The sequence below is a fragment of the Pyrus communis genome, chromosome 7, assembly GCF_041283825.1.
Source record: "Pyrus communis isolate YQ-2024b chromosome 7, ASM4128382v1, whole genome shotgun sequence".
NCBI classification, from domain to species: Eukaryota; Viridiplantae; Streptophyta; class Magnoliopsida; order Rosales; family Rosaceae; genus Pyrus; species Pyrus communis.
Window position 1 is genome coordinate 25,258,501 of NC_142571.1, and position 21,034 is coordinate 25,279,534.

Genomic DNA, 21,034 nt, shown 5'->3' on the forward strand with positions numbered 1-21,034 from the left:
CACTTGCAAGTAGTGTAAAATGAGATTTTAGAACTGCTAATAACACTTTCCTTTAGCAAAAGAAATAATGGGTTTTGGTATGGGTGTTTTTCAATGTTCACTACATAAGTGCCATCTTGTTAAATGGAGGATATGGGTAAAGCAACTGTTTTGAGTCCAAGATCGACCTATCACGGGGCCAAGTTCCCAATTGTTTTGGCACCATTTTTCATGGGTCATATAGATCAGGCCAGGTCCTAAGCCCGAAATCTTTTTCTTTACTGGAGATGATTTTCTGCACACTCATTTTCTTCTTCATACGCCTCTATTATTTATGATCTTTGAATTAAACAAATTAAAGGAGAAACAAAGGACATAAAGAAAGACGAGTGTACAGAAGGAAAATGTGCGAAAATCATTTCTCTTGTTTATTATTTACAAAAGTAATGATTTTCATAGTTTGTATAGATTTTTCTTCACTCTCGTTTTAACTTCTAGCTCTCCAACCCTGAATGTGAACAAGCTACAAAATAATCGATTTGGAGTGCCAGAAGCTAAAATTGGAGTGCCAAAGTTTTAACGATCAAGTTTTTGGATTTGAGAGAAAATTGCACTTCTAGGAAAGCATTAACTAGTCAACAGCTTCTTTGCTCATGACAAAAGGGGTAGAGAAGTACCTACATATATATCTTGATGTAATGCCCAAGTAAAACGGCTCTTGAACGAGAGAAGTCAAAAGTGAAAAGCCTTGTAAATGAAACTGGAGACTTAACTTAATCTGCAGTAAATTAACCGGTCTGTATACATATTCTCCCGCTAAAACCGAAGCACCCCGAAGACCGAGGAAGACCAGCCATGAGTTCTAGCTCAATCCCTCAACTTCAGTTGGCATTGCAAAAGTTTGTCTAGGCACCTGGGTTGATTGCACTTCGGTCATCATTCCCATCAACTTGTTTCTTCCTTCCTCAAAGCGCATATGGTCATTCATCGGATTGTTTGCTGGCACTCCCATTTGCAAGGTAGTGGCAGCCGCTTGAACGACTCTTTGGCTTGCTACGTTCTCTGGCATACTCATCGTGCTACTCTCAAGGCTACTCTTAATCCATGCAATCTTGTTCAAATCCGTAGCAATGGAGATTAATTCGTGGCTGGAGAAAGGCGGAGGCTCGTCATACTCAACAAACTCTGGCCCCAACAACGAGCCTTGAGAATGCCCCTCAACTCGATCACAGCAACCATGGCTACAGAGCTCAGGAACCATAGGCTCATTACATGCACCTTCAAGGAAGTTGTCGAACCCAAAATCTAGTTTAGTTGTTGGGACCAAAGGGCCATGACTTGGGACTGTCCTTGAAAAAGCTGAAGCATTTGCTGGATCACTTGGACGGTTATAAACACTAAAAGCACTAACACGAGCCACTGGACGACAAAGGGTGGACTGGAGAGTCAGATGGTCTCTTGATTCGGCACGAAGAGTAGAATGCTCTTTTGACTCAGCAGCGCAACAACCCTCCTTTGCTTGACCTTCACAAGTCTTGAATGAACTGATATTCCCAACTGACAAGGTTTCTTCTGAGGATGCCCTTTTTCTGTCAAAGGTGTCACCTTCCATCATTTCCCCAGGTCCCGGATTAAAACTTACTTTATCAAAGCACCTGCGCTTTAGTGTAGAATTCCAATGATTCTTGATTGCGTTATCTGTTCTACCTGGAAGAAGCTTTGCAATTACTGCCCATTTGTTCCCATGGATAGCATGGGCTGAAACTATTATACGATCTTCTTCCCCTGCATTAATTATAACGTTCCAATTGAGAAAACTTCAGCAAAAGCAATGAAGCAAATAAATATGCAACTTTGGATAGAAAGGTATGCCGCAATTTACTCAGCATATTTCTCAAAATGTAATGACAACAAAGGCTATCCATGCAAGGACAAGATTACGAAGTTTGCAAGCAGATAACTTCCCGCTATATTTGATTCACTAACCTGAACCAACAGCAACATTTTAGGAAAAAGAGAACCAGCATGATACTAAATCTTAATGCAATTCCAAACAACAAAAACCGAGGTTCGCCCACAGACATCGCGATCCCTGGGGGCCAAATAAAATAGATTTACCACCTAATTAAAATGATTTGATGCGCCAGCCCTACATATACACGATATCCTTTAAAATCTATCACCAAATTGTGACCAAAACTTCATACACGTTCTTCCATCATGGTGTTACATATCATTCTAAATTCATTCCTTAAACATTGTCCAAAAGTAGCGTATAAAGAAGAATCAAGAGAGCCGACTATACAAATACATACGAAATCACAAATGACCAAACAGATGGATCACGACAAAAACAAGATATGTTAACATTATAGAAACAACGTACGCAAGACTGAAAACCACGCTGAGAAAAAGACCGTGCTAATTGGAGCATTTATGCTACACACTGCACAGTCCAAACACACTACCAGTTCCAATTTCAACAAAATTCGAACAAATTTGCACCACACTAGACCAACCACATAACTATCAAGGTTCCATCTTTAATCTTGAACTCATATTCGACATTAACCAAATGCTAGGCTCCTCGATCAACACACTAGGCTTACGACACACAAACATCAAATCCCACTCCTTTTGCGTGCTACTTAGGACCATCTCGAACGGTCATAATTTTTCGCCAAATGACATATTACATCTTTGATTAAACAAACACAAAACCGAGAATTAGTTCACCGAAATAACAAGAAACCAAGACGACACTTCCGACATATGTAACAAACACGACACCAACAAACAAGAGTTGGCAAACATCTTGAAATTCGAAAACCGAACATTCACAATCCGAACATCCTAATCGAAAATCGGTCGCCTTCAAAATCCGAACATGACAAAAGCAATCCAAACACAAACAAAAACATCAAACAGAAAATGGCGGCGATTAAATTACCAGAAAAGGGTTTACGCTTGACGCAGGGGTCGAGCTGGTTACACCACCTTAGCCGGCACGACTTTCCAGACCGCCCGGGAATTCCGCGGGCGATCAGGCTCCAATTCCTCGCCCCGAAGTTGCTCACGAGCCGGGTCAGCACCGCGTCCTCCTCCGGCGACCACGGTCCCCTCACCTTCCCGCTGCGCACCGCGCCCTCGTTCAACTCGGCGGCGTTGCCGAGTTCAATCAACTCGGCCTCCGTGCCAGGGACGTCGTCGGCTTCTTTGGAGACGCCGTCGTTTGGGACTGTCATTGGTGGTTGGTTTGGTTGGGTGTTTCGGTTTGTTTGTTTGTTTGTTTTTATGAGTACCTACCCAGCGGAGCAAACCTCTGCCTTTATAACTGCAAATAGGAAAGCGATTAATGTGGGGCCCTGGCTTTTTGCGACCGTTTCGGATTCCGGTTTTGCACGGCAGTTTTTTGAAAAATGACCAGCGTGTCCCTCGTGTTGCGATACGTCGTCGTTTTAGTTTTGAAAGTGGAGTCTTCGTGTTGACTTTGTTTGGACTTTGGCTACGAAGGGAGGGAAACGGCATCCGTGAATCCAGTGCATGAATTCGGCAAATTACATTCACGTTCCGCCACCAAGACGACGGCTTGTCTTTTGTCGTAAAACGTAAATGCCCTCTGAAATTTTGGATAATTGCCCTTTTTCAAGCGGCATTGTTCAAGGAGTCTCGAGTCATTTTCGAGAGAATCTCGAGCAATTTTGCATATTTTGTATTTTTCGAAACTAAAGCTATCTTTTCATTTTTAAGCCGTAACTAAATTACTTTAACTCTAAAATGTCAAGGTAAATATAATCTTATTGTTCATGATCAACAAGTTAAAATACTAAAATATCGTTGTATCGGAAAAGACGTTTTGCAAACTACTCGACAATTTAATCATGATCGATTATGTTGAAAAATGAGAACCACCGTCCACTTGTTTCTTATTTTTCTTGTAAAGTCAACAAACGGTCGAAGTGTGCTACATCATGGTATTGGTGTTGTTTTATCAAGAAAGGAAGCACATATGATTTTTTACAAGCTACCTGAGCATGAATTAGAAAACTCCATTGTTGAAAAGCGGAAAGTTAGATAAGGGTGTGGTTGAAAAGATACAAGTGTTGGTTGAATACAAACCATTTTTCAGGCATTTCAAAGCAAGAGCATAAGAAAGGAAAAAACATGAAATTGATGTCATATCTTTTCTTAACACATTTGATGTTATCTATATTAAGGGATCAAAAAGTAAGCTAAATTTGACAATGAACTAGTTATAGTAATTTAGTTCTAATTCATAGTTTACGAGAATCAAATATAATTTCTCTCACAATTGATATTATACCGGACATGTATGTTCTCTAGATCCATGCATTATAATCCTAGAGATCCACCAATCCGGACCATTGAAATTTAATATAACGACTACAAACAGGGGGCCTACTTTAAAAATTATAATAATTTTAATCGTTGGATCAAATTTCAATGGTCCGAATTGATAGATTCTTAGGATTCAGATGCATAGAGCCGGAGAGGATCCATGTCCATATTATACCTACCGTTGACGAATGTTTTGTGTCTTCCTTACCCTCATTATTAAGTCTGTCCAAAACCCGATTAAAGTTGTTGAAATGGCACATGTGGGACCAGCTCTTTTCTTCGTGTTTGTGATACAAAGCAATATTTAGGAAATTAGAGAATTGACCCGTGAATTTTGACTCAAGTTGGAGCTTTGGTCTATGAGTAAAAACTCATTAGTATTATTCTTGAACTTGCCACAATGTGGTGTAATGGTTATTTTCACCGTTCTAAAAATTCTCGTCTAAGCGTTAGGTGGTTAGTTACCACCCCGATTAATGCATAGACATTTGAAAATTTAGAAATGACGCCTAAACTTTTTGAGGCGCCCTCCTAAGCACCCGTCCATACTCGCCTAGGTTACGATTCACTTAGACAGAAAAATAGATCATTTTCATTTTGCATTTTTTTTAATAAATTGTAAGAGAGTTATCGAATACTTAAATGAACACACATTATGTGCTTGTTCTCCAAGTTTTCATTATGTTTCAATACTTCATTATATATATGTCATTCTATTTTTTAATTTATAATGTAATTAGATATATTTTTAAGTATAAACAGACACTTATTTACACGAAATATAGTATATTTACTTAAATCAGCCTAGTCCGCCTAAGCACCCACCTAGGCCCCAGTTCGCTGCCCGACTAGCGTCTAGCATCTTTTAGAACCTTGATCATTTTAGATAACTTCGTTAGGTTTGTATCTCTTATTTTCCCCTTAAATTTTTAGGCTTAATGGTGTGATACCGAAAATGATCATTGCTACAATAGCGATGAGTTTAAGAACCACTTCTCACAAATATTTAATCAGTGATCAAAGGTCCAATTAAGCCAAAATCTAGGGACCAATATTTCAATTTTTCAAGAAATATTAGCAAATTCAGAAATAATTGAAACATCTAACAGTAACAAAAAAAAATAACAGTGACAAAAAAAAATTGACAAATTTAGTGTCTATAAGGAGAACTGAATTTTCTTACTAACAATTAAATGTCTAAATAATTTCACAGTCAATTAAATTTTCATATAAATAATCTATGAATTAAAATTTAAAATATAAATAGTTTGGATTGTTAACCATGCAAATTAGGCCCTACAAATTAACCGGCCACGTTTCTATAGTTGACTCTACGGACCCCTTGAAGATGAGTTGGAGAAGTTAAGGCCTTTAAAATATTTTAGCAACTCAGTCACTCTCTATATATTGTGCACCCACACAATTTGCTTGAATTAATGGGATGTCATGTGATTGTTGTCGCGTTGGCTCTATTTCTGTACACAAATTGCTTGTTCATGTTCATGTTATTGTACCTCAACAATTGAAAGATTGAAAGTCTTGTAGAATATGATGTAAGCGTTCATAATTGCAATTTACTGTATATATTGCTGCCGTACACAGAAGAAATTGAGAGCCTTTCTCTCCTCCAGTGATGTAAGCGTGTGTTCTTTTGATTTTTGAGGTCCTTAATTATGTTCTTATACAGAGACAAAGAGTTAATGATGCGATTAGGATGGCTATGGCTGTTTACAATGTTGCAAATTATAATAGAGCACACTCCTCTTCAATTACTTGTCATATAAATGCAATAAAACGCGGCGAAGCCTCTATATGCAACTTTAAATGAGTCGTTGACTATATTAATCTAGTGACATCCATTGTTACTTTGTTGATAAATTTTTTTTGCTCAAATGGACAATTATCACATTGAAAACTTGACAAAATAATCTCCAATATCTGTATGTGTGGTTTCACTACTACTAGCACAGTGATTTTTTCGTGGTAAAATCTCACACTTATCTTTTACTGTACCAACAAATCATTGGAAGTTTTACAGCCTAATAATTTTTCTTGGTGCCCCTTCTAGAAAATATTGAACTTATTACATAAAATTCTGGAAAATGTATGCGTGTAGAGGTTTAGGTTCAATATTTAACACATTGACGTTAACGTTGGACTTCTTCAAGCCTTCTAATTTGCCCAAGCATTAAGCGCATTAAGGAGTAAATATGCTTAATTTAATGAAAGAATTTCGTTTCATGTGCATTTTTTTTTCTTGTCTTTGGCCTCAGTACAAACATTCTTTCTACATCATTTATCCATAATTTTGCCCCAACCCCAAGAAGTCAAGCGTCTAATCTGACTAAGCCCTTTTTTTTTTTTTTTGGAAACTTGACTAGGCTTGTTTGGATCAGCCTCTCTCAGCAGGCCCCTCAATAATATATCTGGCTCTCTGTTCTTCCTTTCTCACAATCACAACCAAATCATTCAGCTCAGAGGGAAAAAAACCGTGAAAATTATCACAACATGTTGAGCCCCTTCAACTGTGCCACTTTTAATCACCAAGAAGAAGATGATGATGAGCCCATGATTTCAACTTCACCTCCAACTCCAAGAAAATCATCGAGATCGAAAAGCGCTGGCCTGATTTACAGAAGACACAACAAGGACAGCAAAAACCCTTATTCGGACAGCGGCCTCGACAAGTTTTCTGCACTTGTAGCTGACCTAGAAGAGAAAAGGAAGAAGATTTATGCACAAATGGACCCGAAAGACATATCTTTCGTGCGGTTCGTGTTCAAGGACGAGACTGATACAAGTGCTCCGGTTCCAATCGTGATAAAAAAGAAACACAAAAAGGTAGGCAAAACAAAGACAAGTGGTAATCCTGAAGAGAACCGTTCAAACCCTAATTCAGTAGCCTCGGAAAATATTGACCAATCCCACATCGACAAGAAAGACGTGAAGCAGAAGCAACCGGGATCGAAATCCGATCAAGAGAGCAAGAAGGGGAGTTTTTCAGGTTCGAACATGAAGTCGGATGAGTGGAGAAGGCCATCTTATTATTTGCCGGTCGTTGTGATCTTTATTTTGGTGTTGTTGACTTTGTCTGGGCGGCCTTTTGCAATACTGTGTACGTCTATATTCTGGTACGCAATTCCAACGTTGAAAGAGAGTTCGAGTAGTACAAGAAGGCCGGCGGCATCAAAGAAGAAAGATTATATTAGAAGATTGAGTGACAAGAAGATGGTAGCTACTGAGGGAATTTAGTCTCCGAAATGTACCAACGCCGTGGCTGTACCGCTGTCTCGACGTCATGGTCACTTGAAAAGTTTGTGATGATCGATGATTGAGAGAAATTAGACACAATATCACAAGTGGTGGTAAGTGTTCTTAATTACTTTAGCTACAAGCGTGTTAGAGGAGTTTCAAATATTATTTTATGCATTGGTAAATGTAAATGATGTATAATATGAGTTTAGCGTAGAGAATTACCATGTAGGCTTTAGTATGACTTGTGATTGGAATTCATTGGTCTGATGATGATCAAGTTCTGTTGCCTAATAAGATGTAGAGAAATGCATAGTATTCAACCTTTCTCCTCTTAATTTTCATCTTTTATTGACGGCTCTCCTCTTCATGCTAAACAAGCAATTTCCTCCACAAGTTTCTGATATGCATTTGGGAAAATAGTTCATGATAATATTTTAACTTTTCAGTTTGGTTTCTAATAATGAAAATTAATATAAGTAGTCTCTAAGTTTGTTCATTGTAAATCATTTTAATCATTCCGTGAAAAATTTGTCAATATCCTCGTTAAATGATCACGTGACCACCTTTTTAGAAGTATTTTTCTCAAACCAACTTCTTCATTTAATGAGAATATTGACAGATTTTGCACAAAATGACCATTTGTAATGGATAAACTTCAAGATCATTTTTATCAATTTTATTGACACACAACTTTAGCTAAAAAGCTATTTTTTGAAGAGTGTTCCTGATCTGCATACATATCTTGGGAAAATAGCTGTATTGGGCATAAGTTTCAGAAGTTTCATGTTGACCCAAAAAAGAAAAAAGGAATGAAGACTCAAACACCATCTTCGAGAAGGGGAACCTTCCTCTTTTCTCTCCCTGTGAGGGTTCTTCTCTTTGTTTGAGGTTGCTTTTCACTATATTATGTGAGTGATTTTCCGATCGTGCTTCCATTTGGTGCCGCCAATCCCAGCTGCGGTTGGGATCGGTGGGTGGTTTTTTGTTTTTTGCTTTTTCTTTTTCTTTCTTCTCCCCTTCCATCTACTGATGGTCTTTCTCCTTTTTCTCTGGTTCTTTTGCTTTTGTTTTTTCTTTCTTCTCCCCTTCCATCTGCTGATGTTCTTCTCCTTTTCCTCTTTGGCTTTTCCCATCCCCCAACCCCTGTGGGTATCCCTTTTCATGGCCCTTCCGTGCTTTGTTTTTCAGCCATGGTTTCTGTAAAGTTTGTGTGTAAAGTTCTGGTATTGTATCCGACTCAGGTGTTTCCCACACCACCACGTTCTCCTTATTGTTTGCTGTTCGCGACGGTGTTGCTCGGGATTTTCCCAGAGCTTCTTTCCGATGGTTGGCTTCTCTCTCGCCGACTATCTCTTGTTAATGACTGTGTGCAGGTGGCGCCTGTGGAGTTGATGATCGACGGTGGACGGAGGATTGGATGGCTAGCTGCTTCTTGGATTGGCGGTGGAGAGCACAGTGTATGTCTCTCGGATGTTCGCTTTTGTTGGGCTTCACTATTGTTGGGCTCATTTTCTGTATTTTCTTTGTTTTTAGGTTCGTTCTTTGTTTGTTTCTAGAAATAAATTGGACCTTTGTTTTTTGTGTTAGTGTGTGTTTGTTTTAATAAAAGCTCAGCCACTTTCCAAAAAAAAAAAGAAAAAAGAAATTGTTCATCAAAAAAATGAAAAAGAAAAGAAAAAAGAAACAAGGACACAAGTAGACTCTCTTCAATGGCCTCAAATTTGGGGGTTGCATGATCACAGCCCATATTGTCCTACAAACTTTTGGAGGTGTATCAGGCCCTAACTTGTATGAGCCATATTAGTCCATCTCTCTTGCTTTTTGTTAATTAATGTATGATCTTTGCTAGGTAAGATAAAGTAGAGGGATTGGATGAAAGCTAATTGTAATACCATCCTTATCCTGATTTACATCCTTATAGGATAACTATATCTTAAATAAATAAAAAAATTAGGGTGGTTAATCCACTGGTCCAACCCGTGACCTCGAGTCCTCGACTCAAGACCCACGGCACGTTACACCAACTTGAAACAAATATAGTACTCGATGTTTACAAGATTAATAAATTGATAACTATTCTCAATTTTCCTATCAAAAAATGAGTTCTTGTATTATTACAATCTTGTTTTTATATCATTTTGCATGACACGAACTGTGACAACCCGTTCCAAATTTTAAGTTTTTATTTTATTTTAAAAGCGTGAATTTACGAAATTGCCCTAGAGGTAAGGACTTTGACTTCCGTTGACCATCGGCTTGAGAGATGTGGAACTTATTCTTTTAGCATATCCTCGTAGTACTCGTTGGTATGAATGTATAGGCGAAAGCCGTTTGCGAGTCCGGATTATAACGGTATAGTTACAGACGTTCGAAATTGGTTATTCAAGGTTTAGTTTTAATTAAATTAAATCCCCACTCTGTGGGGTGAAGCCAAATCAAAAATGAGGAAAGAAAAAAAAAAAAAAAAAAAAACAAAAGGTTAAGTAGCCTCCCTATCGACCCACACCCACCTCAAGCTCCCATTTTCCAAGGCCGATTCCGGCCAACTCCGGTGGATTTTTTCGATGCCACCAACCATCTTGAAGCTCTCATTCCCCTCTACAAAACTCACCCAAGAACCACCTTGATTAACCATGGTATATGGCGGTTGGAGGCCACGAAAGTTGACGAAAATCAACGGTGCTCCGGCCACTCTTTTCAAATTTTCGGTAAATCGGCAAAGCGATGGCCGATGCCACCACTTGGGCTTTGTAGCCCATCATCCCAGGAGCAAAACCCAACCAACCTTGACCCCGTTGGACCACTGTAGAAGACGAATCGACATCGGGAAGCTTTAGGCACCCGCCAGCTTTGTGGGCAAAATTGACCATCTTCCGTCCACTTTTGGACTTCGTGGCAGGTATGAAAAGTTGCTCCACTCACTAAGATCTTCATTTCTGTGAAGTTTGAGATTTTTGGAAATAGTTGGATTTTCCGGCGAGTCAGGGCAGCCGACCGCCATCCATGGTGGCGCGTACGGCGGCGCGTGGCCAGTGGGCCGCCAATGCTATTTTTTGGCTATGTCGAATGTCTTGAATTCAGTTTTGATATTTGAATGACGTAGGTTGATTGTTGGAACCTAAATTCGTTACGATACGTTACTTGATAAAAATGTGAATCGACAATCCGACCGTTGGATCGTCACCAAACTTGGATACATTATAATACGTAATATTTAAAGATCATAGGATTTTATGGATTGGGAATCCGATGTACGGATCTTCCCGAATTGGATTTGTAAGTTAGTAAAATAAATATTCACGTCCACTTGGTTTTGGGCAATTGGCGGAGATCCAACCATTGGATCGTAATGAAATTTTAATATGTTATTCTAGAAGCATATTGTGGATCTTTGGGAGTTGTGGATTGGAAATCTGATACGCGGATCTTCTGGGTCGAGTTATACAAGGTGTAGAAAGATCGACAGTTGACTTGTGGTCAATGGGTCTCGAACTATTTTAGAATGTCCTTGAGGATGAGTTTTATGTGAATTACATATTCCATTGATAAGAGTTCTGAGATGTGATTCGATAATTGGTCGCAGACGCCAATCATTCGGGACGCCTCGATTCGTGCGCTAAAGAATCATAGCGTGGACTTCAGGTGAGTGGATCTTTTCCTTTTATCGTACATATTATTGATAGTTCCATCAATACTTTTAAATTGATTTAGGTATATTACCTTCATATAATTATTGTGAATGTTTGAAGTACTATATGAACTACGAATGGCTTAATCCCTATTTAGGGTACGTAGGCAATCTAACGAGACGTTAGATGCATCCATAATATATTTGAGACAAAAGCCTTATTTGGGAAATTGAGTAATGCGAAGGAAATTGGTAAAGGCAAGTTTTAGTTTTGTGAATTAGTTAGTTAAATTAGTGTTAATTGGGCTTGTCACGGATAATTATCCCTGAAAATAAGTAGTTCGAGAGTAGGGTGTTATTGATTGTACATTTTACACCGTATTGTATATAATTTAAAATGCTACGACATGGTTGAGTATTTGATTGCATCATGGTATATCCATATGTATATTACTTACACATAATTATTGTGAATGCTTTGAAGTGCAAAGGTGAACGCATAACACCCAGGTAAGTTCAGGTGAGTTTATGGTATTAGTTGAATCGATGGAGTTATAGCATGACTACATTTATGTGTTATGCAACTCCGATATTGTCGTACTGTTTGCCCATGAGTTGTACATGTTATATTAAGATGCATTGAGAGCTCATAAACCTGCACCTCGGTGTTAGTGCTCCCGCCCGTGGCCAGGGCATAGTCCTTCACGTAATATTCACCTCCTGCACCTTACGCTCACCTTAGACTCAAGGTAGGTGCACAGGCCTGTTGTACAGACCACTATAGGTGGTTCCGACTCGTAGGTGACCCGCGATTATTTTCCCAGTCTTCATGTGATCGTAGCACTTGAGCGTACTTATTTACACCCAGTCCTATCGTACAGACCACTAGAGGTGGTTCCGACTGGTGTGCAGGGATGTTTGATGAGCTATAGATTAAGTCATATAGGTCACTATAGGTGACTCCCAACTTATATACTAGCATTGATTGATGAGATATGGATACCTGCACCCCTGTGTTAGTGCTCCCGCCCGTGGTCAGGGCACAGTCTTTCACGTGATGTTCACCTCCCGCACCTTACGCTCACCTTGGACTCAAGGTAGGTGCACATGCCTGTCGTACAGACCACTATAGATGGTTCCGACTCGTAGGTGACCCGCGATTATTCGCCCAGTCTTCACGTGATCATAGCACTTGAGCGTACTTATTTACACCCAGTCCTGTCGTACGGACCACTATAGGTGGTTCCGACTCGTAGGTGACCCGCGATTATTCGCCCAGTCTTCACGTGATTGTAGCACTTGAGCTTACTTATTACACCCAGTCCTGTCGTACAGACCACTAGAGGTGGTTCCGACTCGTGTGCAGAGATGTTTGATGAGCTATAGATTAAGTCGTATATGTCACTATAAGTGACTCCCAACTTGTACACTAGCATTGATTGATGAGATATGGATACATGCACCCTGGTGTTAGTGCTCCTGCCCGTGGTCAGGGCACAGTCCTTCACGTGATGTTCACCTCCCGCACCTTACGCTCACCTTGGACTCAAGGTAGGTGCACAGGCCTGTCATACAGACCACTATTGGTGGTTCTGACTCGTAGGTGACCCGCGATTATTCGCCCAGTCTTCACGTGATCGTAGCACTTGAGCGTACTTATTTACACCCAGTCCTGTCATACAAACCATTAGAGGTGGTTCTGACTCATGTGCAGGGATGATTGATGAGATATGGATAAGTCGTACATGTTACTAGAGGTGACTCTCAACTTATATGCTAGCATTGATTGATGTGATATGAGTACAGTTGTACGGGTCACGTTAGGTGATTCCGGCTGATGTATAATTTTATATCGATTAAGTTCATTTGGCCTACTTGTTAATGCATTGTAGAGTCTATGAACATGGCATACCCGTGGTTCTGGCCTTTTTTTTTTAGCATGGGTGGATATATATATATATATATATATATATATGTAGTACTGTTCTATAGAAAACGATAAGGGATTTACAGTAAGGGGTTATTACTGTTAGAAAGGTAATAGTTTGGGAAGCTTGGTTTTACTGCTTACTAACACTTTCTGTTTTGTACCCCTCCAGGTTATGACTGCTAAGTCCGTATTGATGAGGATCTATGGCTAATCTTAGTATTGGTGGCTACTTTTAAAGGTATGATTCTTACCCACACTACTGCACTTTACTTATGCTCTATGTGAAATAGGTTCGCTCCCACTCATAGCGCACTCTGGTATTTAGACACTTTTAGGTTCAAATTTATTCACATCTTATACACTATCACACTTTATGGCTTCGTCACCTTCCAGGTGTCGGCCAACACAGCTCGATTTGGGGTCCTAGTGGACATTCCGGGTTGGGGTGTCACAAACATTACACAATATCTTGGTGGATAAAGTGTTAAGTTTCTATCCATACTCCCGAGTTTGAAACTTTCCACTTTCTAAATTATTGTAATGGTTTGAAATCATCACCCTCCCCTTAATAATAACTAGTACATGTGTGTAAGAAATTTTTTTATTTATAGTTTTAAAATTGAAGGAGAGAAGAAGAGAGTGAGAGTGAGAGAGAACGTGGGAGTGGAGAGAGAGAATGGGAGAGAGGTTTTTATTTTATTTTTTTTCAAATTAGGGTTGTTAAAATCACTTGTCGGTGATGTTTAAACAAAAACAACAAAATTTTATTTTGCAAAATTACGTTATTGCCCTTAACTTTTTTGTTGTGATAGAAAACTAAATAGTATTTTTCACCATCTTTTGGTTGACAAAAAAAAAAGATGGCTCTATTAATGTGTTTGGATAATAATGTAAATAAAAAAAATTAGAAAAACAACACAATATAACTAGATAAAAGCTGAACACGACTCATTGTCACCCTATTAAACCTAATCTAATCTAGTAACAGTTGAAATATGATTACGATAACATGGTTTTCACAATATGTGTAATCATGTGTGAAGGTACACTATAACATGAGTGTACTAATATACATATGATTGTAGTGAAATAAATTGGCTTATTTGTTGATTTCCCCCTTGAACTTGTAATGAGTTGCCAATTTCTTCCCTAAATTTTAATTTCAGCCGATTGCCCCCCTAAATTTTTATAATTAGCCAAATTCCCTCACGGTATTAGATTTCCTAATTTTTCATCTGATATTCCATTCATCCTGAACAAAAACATCTTTTTACAGGCAGACCGTTCAACTCAACTCACCACAACTTTCTCCTCCTCCTATGAATATTTTATGAGCCCTTTTCATTTTCTATGCTTCTTTCTCTCCGAAGTTCACAACAGATTACACATGGAGCAATAAGAAATGCCACTCCTGCAAAATTTCCCACCAAATTCGACAGTTAAATCCCATTTCCAATTCTTTCCACCCCATGTCTCTAAACCTCTACCTCTCTCCCAAAACCACCTCCAAAATTCTACTTCCACCAATTAACACCCAAATCCCAACCTGCCCACCACCCTATGCTTCTTTTCTCTGCAACCACCCCACCAACACCCATCAATTTCCACTTTTACCCACATTTTCCCTCCTATTTCCCACAAACTCCCTGCATCTCTTAAACCCAACGCCACTTCCACTCCTTGACCCCATGACCTCTTCATCATTAATGCCTTCACACCCTCATCCCTCCAAAACTCTAGAAACCCCCTTCCCCACCGCCCTCTACGTCACATCACTCCGGCTTCAATAGCGACCCTAATTCCAATTCCATGGTCCATCGGTGTCCACCGTCGCCTCCTAGCTTCCACCTCCCTCGTCGACTTCTTGTACAGGTTCGAGAAGGACTAGAAGATCGTGCTCCCCAACCCCCACTTCCAGAAACTTTGTGTTCAACAGTTAGACCTCATTTGCCAAATCATCGACCCTGATGCTCTCTCTCGGTTAGTTTGGTTTTGGTGAGTGGCCAAATTACTTTTATACCTGTAAAATTTTCTGACGTTGACAGAGATGGATGTAATATTTGACGGAAAATTAGAAAATCTAACAATATGGGGGATTTCGGCCAATTATAATAGTTTAGGGGGGTAATTGGCTAAAATTAAAGTTTAAGGAAGAAATTGGCAGCACCTTACAAGTTTGAGGGAAAAATTAACAAATACCTCAAATAAATTCAATAATATAATTATTTATTTAATTCCAAAGGATATGATTGTGGATATAACTAAAAATTGTATTCAACGGGAAAAGAAGTAACTTCCCCTGAAGAATACAACTGCTCCAGAAAGAGTATTTCATGTCTATAAATTCACCAAATCCCTTGTCAAAGCATTCAATTTCAACGTATAATTGTTTTCCCTCTTTGATTCATATATATTCTCACACCATATTATGATCGATAATCTAAATGACATCAATTTTCCGCTCCTGTTAACTACTCTATTTCCATCAGTAACTTAACAACAATTAATCAAATCTATTCCACCAAGTGAAAACCTGTACGTAATGGTGTCCATTTTCTACTCTTTGGATGTATTTTAATCTCTACTTTAGTAGCTAGTAGAAGTTCTTAATTAGACCACTCTTCACGTCACATGTGCTCCAGTAGAAATCCATTTTCTACTCATGCATGTCTTCCAGTCAACTTTGTACATTTCCCTCTTTTCCTATGTGTTTTTTTGTGTGTTCGATCTTTAATTATGCCCCAATAAAAGGTCGAAAGAGCAGCATCTGTTCCATCGCACCACTCTTCACATCACATGCCCCCTCCCTTTCGGCCATGACATGGATTTCACACTAAAAAACTTCCTTTTTTCGGTCAAAGCTAGAGAGCAGATGATCAAAAGGCAAAGCAGTTCCGTTCACTTTTGGGTAAGTGAGTGTAAGCAGCAGCATCAATATTAAATGGAGAAGCAGGATGATGACAATTGACAAATGACATAATCAAGAAGTGCATGTTTTTTTCCAACCAACCAAAGTGAAAGGTCTTTTCTAGGCAGACACAGATGCCCGGCCGCAAACGCATTCCTGATGGGGATTTTGAGGGCTGGAATTTCTGGTGCTCCATCGATCGGAGTGTTTGACGTGATTAAGATTTGCTGTTTCGGGCAAACCGTTGTTTACTCTAATTTTTTTGGGAAGTAATTTTTATGTATTATTTTTCTCCTCTGTACATCCTTGACTTTTACGTAAGAGAAATTTAATAAAAAAAATACCTGCGAAAATCATTCTTCACCAAGATCGTGATTAAAAATACAAAATATTGTGACTAAAACATATATTCACCAAAAACTTCTATAACTTTGTTATGATTGAAAACCCTGTAACAAAAGGATTTAGTCACCAAAAAAAAAAAAAAAAACAAACAAACAAACAAACGAATGAACGAACAAACAAAGTGACTAAAATTGTATTAGTCAACATACCTTGTTACTAGAAAATTACACTAAATCTTCACTTTTAGTCACAACATCCTTTTAGTTATAACCACTCTTCATGACTAAAAAGTAACGACTAATAAGTATTTATCACAACCAATCTTCATGACTAAAAATCTTAGTAACAACTACAATCTATGACTGCAAATCTTGGTAACATCAGCGTCCTATAACAAAATCTCTATTAGTCACAACAGTAGTTATGGCTAAAATGTCACATCCTGGCCCGGGACGGACCACTTCCTGGGCCCGCTCCACCACCAAAGCACGATATTGTCCACTTTGGGCCCTGACCACGCCCTCACGGTTTTGTTTCTGGGAACTCACACAAGAACTTCCCAATGGGTCACCCATCATGGGAATGCTCTCGCTCGCTACTCACTTAACTTCGGAGTTCCCATAGAACCCGAAGCCAGTGAGCTCCCAAAAAGCCTCGTGCTAGGTAGGGATGAAAATATACATTTAAGGATCACTCCCCTGGACGATGTGGGATGTCACATAAAAAGCAAATAATAACAACTAACGAATATAAATGAAGGTATAGGCTTGGAACTTCATATCAAGCCTAGTATCTTCTATTCTATCACTTACACCTGTTTTTCATGACTAACACTTACAGAAATATCATCAATAAAAGACAAAGAAATAGTGAAATACCATCAAGCTGACCAAATCAAATCAGTTTTCAAATTCTAACAATGGAGAAAAGCTTCAAAAACAATATCTATAAAGCTGGGTGCATCAAGTATGCTGCTACTGTATACACCAGACAGAGAGAAAGCTCAGGAGCTATTGCTGCTACTGTGCACCAGACAGGTCGAAAGCTCAGGAGGTTGTTCGCTATCCCACATCGGTGAGGGAAAAGTTAAAAAAAAAAAAAAAAGTTTAAGTATGATTATCTCACTCTAACTAATACTGAGATCCTTTGTGATAAAATCTCACTTGACGAATTGAGCAGGTGATACTTACTAAGTTGTGACAATATCGATGTTATTTTTGGAGTGGGGCCGTCGGCCTGTCGACCTAAAAATTCAACAGAGGTAATGATGCTATATTGCTGCTGGTGCCATCCATCTACAGTACTGTTCTTGTCACCAACTGAAACCACTTCCTCTGAGCTTCCAGCATCTGAGGTTAAGAGTTTGTGAGAGAGAGCAACAAACAATAGGAAAGGATAAAGCTAAGTCCATCTACATGTGCTGCTACAGAACTGAACTTTTCAGCGTAGCACTCCATTTAATCACCAGTTCGAAAGTGGCGAGATCAATAATTAATGTACGCTGACGTCTACGCTTGAATGTGAAGTCTTCTATTTCATAAGCGTTGATAGCAAGAGTCCAGCGTGTTGAACCTTTTGTATCAAGTAGTACTCTAGTCCTCCCGTTTTCTAAAGCGCGATATTTAGTGCATCTGATTACATCAACGAACATATTTGGTGGTATTGCCAACAGCCTAGCATTTTGAAATATACTTAACCTTCGGAAGACAATGAACACAATGATTTAGCTTGACTCTCCTTAGGAAATACCTATACACATCTCTATGTCGTGTTACGTCACCGAAAGAGTGAACTCTTTCTTAAGAGTAAGCATGATTTACCTCTTTCAAGGCATGCTAAATAGATTACATCTTACTGACCAGGCATGCATTAAGTATTGAAAAGGATACGATGAAAATAGTAGCAATAAATAGATACTACAGCTGAAGCAAAAATGAAACTTAAGTTAATTAATTGATAAGAAAAACTTCCAATACAATCAATATCGGAAAACCCAAACAAAGAACGACTATAATGCTTCTATTAGCATAAAAATTAAACTCAACATTTTGAGCAATAAAACCACTGTCGGAAAACCCGAAAGGCTCAAACTGCCAGCTACCAAAGAGACTAAAAATGCAGAAATTTCATGCCAAGCAAATATGAATCTGGCTTTTTCATATATATATATATATATATATATATATATATATATATATATATATTTTTTTTTTTTATGTAAATAAATCCCGATTCGCCATTCTGCTTTTTTCTTGAAATTAAGTCGCATAAAAAGCAAATTTTATAGCTTGAGCAACTTTAATCGAAAAAATTCCAACATAAATCGTAGAAACTAAATCTTATTAATCAACACTAAATCAAAATTTCCATCTATACGTTAATTGGAAAATCAGCAGCAAATGCTCATTAAATTTGTATAACAAAATCAGCAATAAGTCAAATCAATAAGGTGCCAAAAGTGAGAAAAATTGCGGCGGTAAATTTTGTTAGGGTCACAACCACAAATAAAAAACGAGGGAATTTGTAACGAATTAAAATTGGAAAGAAAAAAAAAAGAATTGAAAAGGAAAAATTAGTATCCGGCCCTTTGTTTCTAATGTTCATTGACTAAGACCTTATTAGTTTTTAGATTTTGATCAAAGTTCATAGCATTAATATATTAATGAATTACATGTAAGTTATATAATTTTTATAATAAAAATTAGTGATTGATTTAGAGTTTTAATACTCACACCCTTATTAAACTCATATTAATTTCAATTCAAACATTTCCAAAATATAAAAAATAAAATCAAAATAAGTTTGTACCCATTAAATTTTTATAAAAGAATGATAGGTACCCGTTCTTAAATATACTAATTTGTTATATGAAAAATGTACCCTTTTTTTAATATAAAATGTATCCATTTTTCATATAAAATTCATTCAATCTTTTCTCTAATCCATTTTTCAAACTTATATGGGTACATTCTATTTCGTTGATTTAAGAATGTATCCATGTCAAGTTTAATAGAAGAAATGCTTAATAATTATTAAGCCTAATATCTTTTTCTTTTTTTTTTCTTTTTTTTTTTTGGAAAAATGTACCCATGTTTTAGTTAGTTTTTTATGAACGTACGTACCCATGTATACACATAATATATTGGACAGTATAATTTATCTTTAATATTTTTAATCTCATAAATTATGAGTTTTTATTTAGAATCTCATTAATATAAATAACTACAAATTTTATTTTTAGTTTAAAAATAAAATAACCTATATAGAAATACATTATTACATTAATGTCAGGGACTTCAATCAAAAACTAAAAATCACAAAGATTTTAGTCAAAGAACATTGATAGTTAGGGACCGTATCCAAAATGTCCCAATTAAAAATGAGGCAATTCGTGGGTTTCTAGGGTTCTATGCATGCTATGCAAAAATTCGGGAGAGAGAAAGGAGAGAGTGAGACAAATTAGATTTGTGACTTATAGATTAAGTTTCTAGGGCTCGAATCGCGACCTCAAAACGCAACCTTAAAATCGTAGCGGACAAAATCAATCAGACAACGAACATCAATTGGTGCGGGACACCAGACAGAGAGAGCTAGAGAGAGGGTGTTGGCATGCAAAATTTCCCATGCGAGCGTTGGAACCCTTTGTCAGTTTAAAAATGCCTTTTGGAGCCTTGAGCAGGCCTTAGACTCTTTTAAATGAGTTATTTGTTAGTGTCAGGTGTGCCCGTGTCTTAGACCAACAAAAAGATTGTATGGTGTTATTCTTAGGTCATAAATTTGCACGAAGTAAACTGAATTTTTAATCAAGAAATTGTGTCATAGAGAGGAGTTAAATCTATGTTAAGTTCTTTTTATGCCTTGTTAAGCCAAGAACTTTAAATATTTCTTTGTGTGTGCAAAACAATAATCACAAACAGTTCGAATCTTGGTTCAACTCATTTTGTAATTATCATATAAATGTAAGAACAGAATGTAAGACAAGTTACATTAAAACGGGAAAGAAAGGAAAAGACAGGAAGGAAGTGAAGTTAAATGCTTATCAATTATTGAACAAAGAAGTAATAACTTGAAAAACAATGTAAGAACTTGACAGGAAGTGCAAAATGCAAGCAATCAGGCAAAGATTAAACTTATTTGGGCAAGTTCAATTTCCAGTCGAACAAGATCTTGCTAGTAACTGAAGTGTTTTGAAACAAAGTTTTAATACAAGAAATTGGTACTACAGGCAATGTAGCAGAGTTTTAAAGTGAAATACAAAGAAAAATATAGGCTTTAGAGCTTTAAAGTCTTTTTATATGTTGAGTTGAGTGTTTTTATCTTCTGTCTTTCTGCTTCCTTTTATAGAACATGCCTTACTTCGAGTTCAGGCCTTTCCTTCTCAGATTAATCATCTCTAAACCCAATTGCTGATGTGACTGTTGTTAGAGAATTAACATTAGCTAGAGTTCTTCACAAAGATTGTTCACATTAAATTAATGCATTCCACATATTATAACCTTGTTTTACATCAAGATCAGGTCAAATCTTTGAATGATAAGGGGACAAAAGAAATCATACATGCAGACGCGCACACACCTAACTACCAAAGCAACTAAAATGTACGTATAAAATATTTTGCTGCAAATTGGTC

The 21,034-nt window shown here is 37.7% G+C and overlaps 2 protein-coding genes across 2 annotated transcripts; one reads left to right on the top strand and one right to left on the bottom strand.

Annotated features, from left to right (window-relative positions):
* Positions 1-384: 384 nt before the first annotated feature.
* Positions 385-3,291, bottom strand: LOC137735563 (transcription factor MYB1). Its single transcript, XM_068474987.2, has 2 exons — positions 2,930-3,291; positions 385-1,764 (listed from the first exon to the last, which is right to left on the bottom strand). The coding sequence occupies exons 1-2, from the start codon at positions 3,222-3,224 to the stop codon at positions 842-844; spliced, it is 1,218 nt and encodes a 405-aa protein (XP_068331088.2). The 5' UTR covers positions 3,225-3,291; the 3' UTR covers positions 385-841.
* A 3,338-nt stretch (positions 3,292-6,629) lies between these two features.
* On the top strand, positions 6,630-9,179 carry LOC137734446 (uncharacterized). The gene has a single exon (XM_088696674.1). The coding sequence runs from the start codon at positions 6,847-6,849 to the stop codon at positions 7,588-7,590; it is 744 nt and encodes a 247-aa protein (XP_088552800.1). The 5' UTR covers positions 6,630-6,846; the 3' UTR covers positions 7,591-9,179.
* Positions 9,180-21,034: the final 11,855 nt, after the last annotated feature.

Coding starts and splice junctions, on each gene's coding strand:
- LOC137735563 (XM_068474987.2), bottom strand. CDS start 3,224: ATGACAGTCCCAAACGACGGCGTCTCCAAAGAAGCCGACGACGTCCCT. Junction 1,765..2,929: donor CAAGCGTAAACCCTTTTCTG/GTAATTTAATCG, acceptor TAATTAATGCAG/GGGAAGAAGATCGTATAATA.
- LOC137734446 (XM_088696674.1), top strand. CDS start 6,847: ATGTTGAGCCCCTTCAACTGTGCCACTTTTAATCACCAAGAAGAAGAT.